Below are 10,192 nucleotides of genomic sequence, written 5' to 3'. Positions count from 1 at the left end.
TTTTTTGAGATGGAGTCTCCCTCTGTCACCCAAGCTGGAGTGCAGTGGCAGTCTTGGCTCACTGCAACCTCTACCTCCTGGGTTCAAGTGATTCTCCTACCTCAGTCATCTCTTGAGTAGCTGGGATTACAGGCATGTGCCACCATGCCCAGCTAATTTTTGTGTTTTTAGTAGAGATGGGGTTTCACCAGTTTAGTAAAGCTAGTCTCAAACTCCTGACCTTGGGTGATCCATCTGCCTTAGCCACACAAAGTGTTGGAATTACATGCCTGAGTCACCACACCCAGCCTAGAAAAGGATGTTTGAACAAAGACATCCTAGCCAATTTGGGCTGCTGTAGCAAAGTTTCCATAGACTGGGTGGCTTATACAGAGCACAAATTTAATTCTCACAGTTCTGGAGACTAGACAGTCCAAGATAAAGGTGCAGGCAGATTCAGTGTCTGGTTAGGGCTGCTTTCCTGGATCATAGATAGCCATCTGTTCACTGTGTCCTCACATGGCAGAGGGGCAAGGGATCTCCCTGGGTTCTCTTTTATAAGGACACTAATTTGATTCACTGAATCACCCCCACATCAAATAAGGGTATTAATTCTATTCACCTTATCACCTCCCAAAGGCCCCACCTCCCACACAGCCTATAGCAAGAAAGGACATGTTGCAAGGGAAATGAGAATTTTCAATACTTAAAAATTACAATGTTCAAATAGGTAGTATATTCACATAGTTAAAAACTAAAAAAGTTACATAAAGATATACACTGAGAAGTCTGTCCCACCTCTATGTGTATTCGCCCTGATTTTTCCATCCCTTACAGGTAATCATTTTTTTTAATTTTATATCATTTCAGTGGTTTTTTTTCTTTCTTTTACTTATTCCTAGATTATTACTCTTGCCTTGACATTTCAGTGTTTTCTAATGGAAATTCAAATAATTATGAATATATATTCTTTTCTTCACTTTCTTATACCATATACAAAGTATGCTAAATTATTTTCTTCACTTATCAACAAATCACAGGGAAAAAATCCATATTAATAAATGGAGAATAGCCTCTTTTTCTTTTCTTTTTTGTTTCTTTTTTACAACTTCAAGTATTCCATTGTATGAACTAACCAGAGTTTACATTATCATCCATTGATGGAAGCTTAGGTAATTACCCAATATTTTGCTATTACAAACAATGCTGCCATTAATAATTTTGTACCTAGAAATTTTATGTGTCCAGATATATAGATATAATACATCCTAGAACTTGGATTGGGAGATCAAGGGGTAAATACTTATGCAACATTAAAAAATAATCACAAATTGCCCTTCATGGAGGTTTTTACAATTTGCAGGGATATTATGATAAATCCTATTAAACTAAAATATCTTAGTAAAACTCAAGGATGGTTGGTAGTGATGAGGGAAAGGGGAAATACAGGGTTCCAAAGATAGTGAGGTACTGGGATTGGGGAGTGGAGGGAAGGGGGAGAGTGAATTATTTTTAAGGGTTATTAGGATCTACCTTTGGATAAGTCCTCTTTTACTAATGACTGAAGCAAAGGTGTAAAGAATGAGATATATGTGGGTGTTTGGGCAGGTAGTTGAATGAGTGAATACTTGATTTATTCATTCAGTAAATCTCATTCACTCAACAAATATTTGTTGAGCACTTCCTGTATTCCATTATTGTTCAGATAAGAGGGATTCCATAGTGAACAAGACAAAGTCCCTACTCTCATATAGCTTAACTTTCTACTGAGGGGGCTAGACCATTAAAAAAATACATAAACAAATATATAATGTGATCTTAGATAGTGATGAGTGCTTGTTGAAATTAAAGCAGGGTAAGAGAAAGAGTTAGGGGAAGATAATATTCTATTTTAAATAGGGCGATTAAAGCAGGCCTTTTCAAAGAGATGAAATTTAAGCAGAAACTTGAATGACTTGGAGCAATTATTTTGACAGAGCATTTCCAGACAAAGGTAATAGGAAGTATAAGATCCCTAAATTGGGGATTTGGCATGAGGTAAAATCTGTTAGTTATCCACCAAAATCTGTTTAGTGGCAACAGCAAGGAATATGGATCACTTCTTTAAGGATAAAATTGAAATTCTCGTGAGTCACAAAATACTTTCTGCTTCAGCCTGAGCGTGCCTGCTTCCACCTGCAGCCATCCTGCCCGGCCAGGCTAAACCATTCACCTGCCCTGAACCTGCCAGCATTTCTCACACCTCGACTCCTTTGCATAACATGTTTTGTCTTCTTAGCATGCACTCCCTCCTTCTATTTCACTTAGAGAATTTCAGCATTCTTCAGAAATCCCTTCCTGACCACCAAGGTGCTCCTCCTGTGCACTCTCCAGTTCTCAACACAAATTCCTATCATTATCACCCTATTTTGTCTGTTAAGCTTCAAACTAGCCTCACAAGATTTAAGGTTCCAGTCAAGGCCTATCTTACTACTAGTGTGCCCTGGTAAGTTACCACACAGCCTTGCACATAGGCAGTCTCGATGAATATTTGTTGAGTCATTGAGTGAATAAATAAAGACAGACTGGATTCAAATTTTGGACTAACTTAGCCATGTGACATAAAACTTTGAACAAGTTGTGTAACTCTCTGAACCTCAATTTCTTCATTTTAAAATGAGCATAACAATATCTACCTCTTAGGATAAGCATAACAATATATACTACCTCTTAGGTGATGAAGTAACATTACATATGAAAAATCTCAGTACAGTACATGGCACAATGTAGATACTTAAAAAAAATTGTTGGTGGCCATGCACAGTGGCTCATGCCCATAATTCCACTGCTTTACAAGGCCAAAGTGGGAGAATTGCTTAAGACCAGGAGTTCTAGACCAGGGCAATATAGTTAGAATCCTTTCTCTCAGACAATTAAAAAATTACTCAGGCATGGTGGTGCGTATCTCTGGTCCCAGCTATTTGGGAGGCTGAGGCGGGAGGATTGCTTAAGTTGAAGAGTTGGAAGCTGGAGTTGAGCTACTATCCTACCACTGCACTTTAGTCTGGGTGACAGAGCCAGGACCCCATATCAATACAAACATACATACGTACATACATAGAAGTGACTCCTCGGTTGGTGTGGTGGCTCACGCCTGTAATGCCAACACTTTGGGAGGCCTGGGTGGGTGGATCACTTGAGGTCAGGAGTTCAAGACCAGCCTGGCCAACATGGTGAAATCCCATATCTACTAAAATACAAAAAAAATTAGCCAGGCATGGTGTTATGTGCCTGTAATCCCAGCTACTTGGGGGGTGGAGGCAGGAGAATCACTTGAACCTGGGAGGCAGAGGTTGCAGTGAGCCTAGATCATACCACTGGACCTGGGCAACAGAGTGAGACTCCTTCTCAATTAAAAAAAAAAAAAAGTGACTCCTCATGTGTTCAAGTTTGATCATTAGATAGCAGCGAAGGCTTTTGCACACAGATCAGACAGATTTTATTATTGGTCTATAAAAAAGTAAGAAAGTCTTCTTATGTCCCAACAGATATTTGAAGGTCAGAATCTTCCTATAATAAAATAATCTCCAACTGTTGCATTTAATTAATATCCAACATCAATATCCAACATATTCAATATATTTGAAGCTTCTCTGTCATGACCAATTTTCAAAGCCCTTTTCCTGCTGTCAGGCTTCTGGGAAAGCTACCCAGCTGCCACTAATGAGGAATAAAAGATAAACATGTGACTCATTGTAACTGTGCTGAAAGACTAATGGCTTCTGGTAGCTTCTGAAAGAGAGTTCATAGACAAGGGCATCCTCCATTAACATATGCCAATCCATGTGCAATTTCTCTTTATTCCTTTTTTGTGCATTGTTCAAAATGTATATTCTTATTTCTTGTCCTCATTCTACAATCTTTTATTTTATTTGCATACAGTTTTTGTCTCTTTATTTGCCTCACATTCCTGAACTATCAACCTTTGAAATTTTTTAGTTTTTTTCTATCTTATATCTGAGAAATTTTAAGTCTACATATTGGCTAAGTGATATTTTTCTTTATTTATGTAGGTTGACTATGTGAAAGGAAAATTGTGGTATAATGAAAGATGTTTTGCTAACAGAGAGAAATTTGAAGGTAAATTTTGGTTCAAGATATACTATATCAAGAGACTTTTACATATATATGTAACTGAATGCAAGCTCAGCCTTTAAAAGACCATTCCAAAGTTTTGGCTCAGGAGAGGGGTTTAAAAAGGGGAACTTGGGGTGGAAGGCATGCAGGGGTGATGCTGGGTGCAAGGTCTGTGTGTCTTGTCCTCGTGGCTGTCTTGAGTCATGGTCCTCCTGGAGCATAGGCTGGTGTCATCTCCACAATGGCGGGGTTGTAGACTAACCTCCTTGAAGTAATCTCTGGAATGTTGTAGCTGAGTCTCCATGTCTGATTTGTCTCAAAATTAGCCCCTGGAACTTCTAGCAAGCACATAATTAGATAAGCCAGCAGTGCAAGGGAGTGTCTGGTGGGAAGGGAGGGAAACCAAGAGTTTCAAAGTATGTTTTCAAGGCTAAAAGCAGGAAAGGAAAAAAAAAAAAAAAAAAACGTTCAAAGTGCATTTTTAACCTAAGCCACTTGGTTACAACTTTCCATTGTGCAAATTCCATTCCATTTCTATGGAAAATGGGTGGCATAGTCGATCTGGCTACTTCCTGCTGAGAAGGAGCATAGGTAGAAGGTACCAGAATGGAATTTGTCCACCTGAAGCTGGAAATATTCTCAAGTTCCTAGACTTGTAGTAGGAATTTGCGGGAGCATTATGGTGCAGGGACACAGGAGCTTCTGAGGACATCTTTCCTGAGTCCTTGCAGAGTATACAACAGCAGTAAAATCCGCAGCAGCTGAAGAGGACAATGAGCAAAATACCAATCATGCTATATGTGAAAGTCTTCCATGCACTAAGTGGCTGACTAAGCCATGCCGTTATTGGGAGAAGGCATCTAGAGCAAAATATGAGTATCCAATGTATGCATAGCTTAGGTTATATTGTGAGAATAATCTAGTATATGTAGACAGTAGTCTTAATGCACAGTGCCACTTTAGGCTGCAGTCAGGATATCCAGGGCCATACAGTTTTGTAATGCCACTTGCCTAATCTGAAAGTTTCTTCAGTAACAAGGGTGATGGCATGGTGGATGTTATTAAAGGCAGCAGCTATATGCTTAGCCAGGGCCTCTACTTGTAATTCTACATATGTGGTCACTGCCTGAGGGGAAAAGATGGCTAGTGGGTAAAACCGCCAGGATGCCATTTTCAACAATAGTGTCTGGTGTTTGTACTTTCTCAGTTGGCAGGCAGAGTCTGGATGGAACAGGATTCATCCTGTAAGGTAAGGGTGCTCCCAGATGCATTTGCCATAGAGCCAACTGTGAGTGCCACAGGCTTACAGCCAGCCCCAGCATGGAGTGTTGGCTCTGTGCAAGAAGGAGTTGTTTTGCTACCCCAGCCGTTTAACTGTTAGTCAGTTGAAGAGTTTGATGATGTTGCTGGGGAGGTAACTATCCCATGTTCCAGGTCTCAGCTTGAGGTGCACTGCTGTTGTGGTGTTCAGTGCACAGGTGTGCTTGACCTATTACCTGTATTTGTACCTCTGTCAGCCATTTGACACCATTGTGTACAGCATATCCCAAGGGAGAGGTGACATTGACCTGCTCACAACTTAGTTGAAAAACATGTTTTCTGATTTCCTGGCAAGTAGGAAATTCATGAGTCTTATAATGAGATGAGTTATGGCCATGAAAGGAAAATGGGTGAAGTGCCCCATACCAGGTATAGAAATGACATCAAGTACTTTGGTTGGTGGCTTGGATGCACCATGGCAAGCCTGCAGTGGAAGAAAGGGCAATTCCCCACAGACCCAGCAGTCTGTTCTGTTCTGGAGGGAAGCCACCATTTGTGCCCATTCAGCTAAAAGGTTAGTCCTCCTGTAATCCCAGCTACTCAGGAGGCTGAGGCAGGAGAATTGCCTGAACCCAGGAGGCGGAGGTTGCGGTGAGCTGAGATAGCACCATTGCACTCCAGCCTGGGTAACAAGAGCGAAACTCCATCTCAAAAAAAATAAAAATAAAAATAAAATTAAAAAAGGTTAGTTTTACCAGAGATAAATAATCTAATGACTTCAAAACTTGTTAAGAAGTTCATGTTAAGAAAAGGATAGTACTTATCTCTGTGTTTTTTTCTTTAATACACCTTTAGGTCTTTTCTTGGCTCACATGAAGAGGCAGGCTGGTTTTCTGAGGTATCAGGTTGAGGATGAGTTGCCTTCACCTAGTGTGATGTATCCAGGGGTTAATTCCAGCCAATTTGACAGATGAATGCAGGGTCAGCAGCACATCATAAGGTCCCATCCACTTTTTGGCTAGCTGCCAGTCAGGTCCTTGTTGTTTTCCAAGACTTTAGCTATACCTTAACTCTTAGTGGAAAGGGTGAAGGGGCTCACCCCTAGGGTATGAGGACCTGGAAGCAGCAAACTGATGCCTAGTTAGTAATGTCTTCCCTAACTGTTGTATGTATTGTTTAATTCTTGATTCAATTATTAGGTCTAAAGGTGGGACTCCCAGGGAGTCTCCCATAAACAATCTCGAAAGGGTTGAACCTGCACCCACTTTGAGGTGTTAACTTGACTCAGAGTAAGACAATGGGAAAAATTTATCACAAGTCAAATTGCTTTCTTGACATATTTTGGCAATGCAATTTTTTTAGAGTGTGGTTCATCTCTTTAGTTTTTCCTGTCTTTAAGGAAAGGAGTTTAAGATGACAATCTACAAGTTGTAGGAAGGGGTGAGTCACAGTTTGCCCTGACATTCCTGCAACCATCAGTCTTTTTGAATCAGAGGATAGGCAGATGTTAACGATGGAATATATGCCCCCCCATATGAATTAGAAAGTTTGTAAGCTTGTTCTCCATTGTCCATCATACCCAGGGGGCCGGGGGGTATGATGAAAGGTTGGCTAAACACACGAATTGAACAAGTTATAGGAGGAGCTCTGAATATTTATGAAAGTGGTCCTGACACATGCATATTGAACAAACGTGCATGTAACATATGACTCCGTTTACCTTGGGGGGAGACTTAATCCTTGTCTGACACGGGCTTAGGTCATGTTTATAATTTGATAGCTTATTGCCATAAATAATCTGTTCTGTCACTCTTGTGATAATTAATGCTGGTCAATTGTAGTGTCTAAACCATAAAAGAGAGGGAATATACTAGGGCATGTCTGACTTTCTGTACCATCACGGTTGGGAATTAAGTTTTTAAGGTTTTTTTCTTGGGGTTCCCTTAGCCAAGGGGGAGGGTTTGTTCAGTTGGTGGGAGATTCAGTATTTTATTTTTGGCTTATATTTCCTCTTTTTTGGTAAAGATCTGCCAGAGGCAGTATCAATGGCCAAGCTTTTACTTTGTCCCATACTAATGCTGGGGTGGTATGGCTACCTGTCCCAGGTTCATCATGCCCTTCAGTGGGATACCTATGGCCAAGAAACTTAGAGTCAAAAGACTTATAGCCAGTTAAACAGTTTAGGCCAGATTAGAATGGAGGTGACCAGGCACTCACTAATCCTTAAAATTCCTCTTAAGCAGCGTAAGAGCTAAAAAACCAAAAGCCAAAAACCCAAGTTGTAAAATTGACTTATGTATATATTTTATACATTGAGCTACTATAATCTTAGCTTGTAGCAATTAGTTATGCAAAACACAGGCATTTTGTTTAGCTGTTTAGGCATCTGTGTGTCTGTCCTTGATTTGGAGGTTCTGAACTAAATTTATCCCTCAAAACCAGCCCTTATAATCTCACGTGACTGCCTCTTCTGCAGTAGTCCCTGGGCCTGGAAGAATGGGATAGTTTCCACTTTGGAGGTAAAGTAATTAGCAACATAATTAGCAACATTTCAAACAAAATGGTCATAAGCCTTGCCCCATTCTAAGACTGACAGGAAAGGAACCTCACAGGTAGCTAAACATTTAAATTATTTAGAATTAAGGCACAGAAGAAATATTAATTCAGATAGAGGCAAAATTAGTAAATGCATCTTAATGTTTTTAAATACAGGACTGTCTTGTGTCCTATTAAAGCAGTATATTTTGTCGCCTTTGTCTGGGTCTAAAGATGAGGCTTTGGTTGACTTGAGTTTGGTATCAGATACTGGCAGAGTCAGAGTCTTCTTAGATGTGATATGTGCATCTAGGAGTCAAAGCTCTGTAACTTAACAGCACATGGATTAGTTAATAGCCCCATTAAGGACCTTTTCAAGAGGCTGGAGGTGGTGATACTGGAGTCCTGACTGGAAGCCATAAAAAGATTTACAACCTTGCATTGATTAATTTTTATAGCTTTGATGAGTGTTAAGAAATAAATCAGAGACTTAATTTAGGATTTAATTTTGAGGACATCTGTGAAAGATGTTGAAAGACTCAAAACATTTGGTCCAAATAGAATGATAGGTCATTGTAAAACAATAGTTATTCATTTAACCAAAGTGATAATCAAAAGACTTTAAGGGCAACATAGCAGGTTACGTGGATGTAAAAACCTTCACTCTTTTAAATCTCAGGTTTTTTTAAGCTATCAAAAATCTAATAAAGACAGCATAGAAATTATCTTGATAAGATGTAAAATCTTACATCTGACATAGACTATCCATGGATATGGCATATGACATAGGCCATCTGTGGAATGCTTCCTTTCTATCTTGTCCTATATTACCTCTTTCTTAAATAACTTACTTTGGGACAGAAATTTACCATATAAGATCTTTTCTCATATGTAATTATTTTTAATAAAAATACAACTTACAGAATTATATATTAACATGTACTTTTATTTTTACTAACTTTAAACTTTGGTGAAAGCTTTGAAAGCAAGAAATCCTGAACTGTTTATCAGATGTTAACATTTTATAGATGAAATAATTCTACAAGTTTTATAAACTATATTTTCCCACATCCTAATCCTTTTTTAGTTGGAAATGACCCAGACATCTAAATGAGCATCCAATAATTTTAAGATTTTAAATTTTATAAAAAGTTTGCTAGCAAGCATTTACCCATTTACATGTATTTGATTTTTTCATGTTTAATCATTTATCCAGATTGCTTTTGAAAACTGAGATATTAGACAGCACTAGTCATCATTTAAAGTTATTTTCCTGTTAACCATTTTTAAAGCTTGTAAACTTCAGGGATTCACCTAAGAACTTTAAAGTTAAACACATGGGCATTTTGCTGACAACTTAGAAGATTCAGCTGTTTGTATTGAACCACCAATATTAAATTAATCTTCTTTATTAAAAAAATCATACAACAAGCAGCAGCTTCTCCGCTCCTTCTGGAATCTCTCCCTGGTTCAGCCCGCCTGCTTCCACTCCTGCCTCCACCATGTCCATCAGGGTGACCCAGAAGTCTGACAGGGTGTCCACCACTGGCCCTGGGGCCTTCAGCAGCCGCTCCTTCACGAGTGGGCCCAGTGCGCGCTCGAGCTCCTCGAGCTTCTCCCGAGTGAGCAGCACTGGCTTCCGCGGTGGCCTAGGTGCAGGCTACGCGGGGGCCAGCAGCATAGGCCCGGGAGGCATCACTGCCGTCACCATCAACCAGAGCCTGCTGAACCCCATTAAGCTGGACATGGACCCCAACATCCAGGCCGTGCGTACCCAGGAGAAGGAGCAGATCAAGACCCTCAACAACAAGTTTGCTTCCTTCATCAACAAGGTGCGGTTCCTGGAGCAGCAGAACAAGATGCTGGAGACCAAGTGGAGCCCCCTGCAGTAGCAGAAAACGGCTCGAAGCAACATGGACAACATGTTTGAGAGCTACATCAACAACCTGAGGCGGCAGCTGGAGACTCTGGGCCAGGAGAAGCTGAAGCTGGAGGCAGAGCTTGGCAACATGCAGGGGCTGGTGGAGGACTTCAAGAACAAGTATGAGAAAGAGATCAATAAGCGTACAGAGATGGAGAATGAATTTGTCCTCATCAAGAAGGATGTGGATGAAGCTTACATGAACAAGGTAGAGCTGGAGTCTCGCCTGGAAGGACTGACTGACGAGATCAACTTCCTCAGGCAGCTGTATGAAGAGGAGATCCGGGAGCTGCAGTCCCAGATCTCCAGCACCTCTGTGGTGCTGTCCATGGACAACAGCCGCTCCCTGGACATGGACAGCATCATCGCTGAGGTCAAGGC

At 40.4% G+C, this 10,192-nt stretch overlaps 1 protein-coding gene across 1 annotated transcript in view; it reads left to right on the top strand.

Annotated features, from left to right (window-relative positions):
• Nucleotides 1-10,192, top strand: part of CATSPERB (cation channel sperm associated auxiliary subunit beta) — a 152,208-nt gene that overhangs the window by 42,059 nt on the left and 99,957 nt on the right. The window contains exon 11 of the mRNA XM_037745163.1: nt 4,032-4,098. Coding sequence (XP_037601091.1) covers nt 4,032-4,098 — 67 coding nt within the window. The remainder of the gene's footprint in view (nt 1-4,031; nt 4,099-10,192) is intronic.

Source organism: Cebus imitator, unplaced genomic scaffold (assembly GCF_001604975.1).
Source record: "Cebus imitator isolate Cc_AM_T3 unplaced genomic scaffold, Cebus_imitator-1.0 Scaffold193, whole genome shotgun sequence".
NCBI classification, from domain to species: domain Eukaryota; kingdom Metazoa; phylum Chordata; class Mammalia; order Primates; family Cebidae; genus Cebus; species Cebus imitator.
Note: the sequence above shows the minus strand (reverse complement) of the source record. Positions and strands in the feature narration are given on the sequence as shown.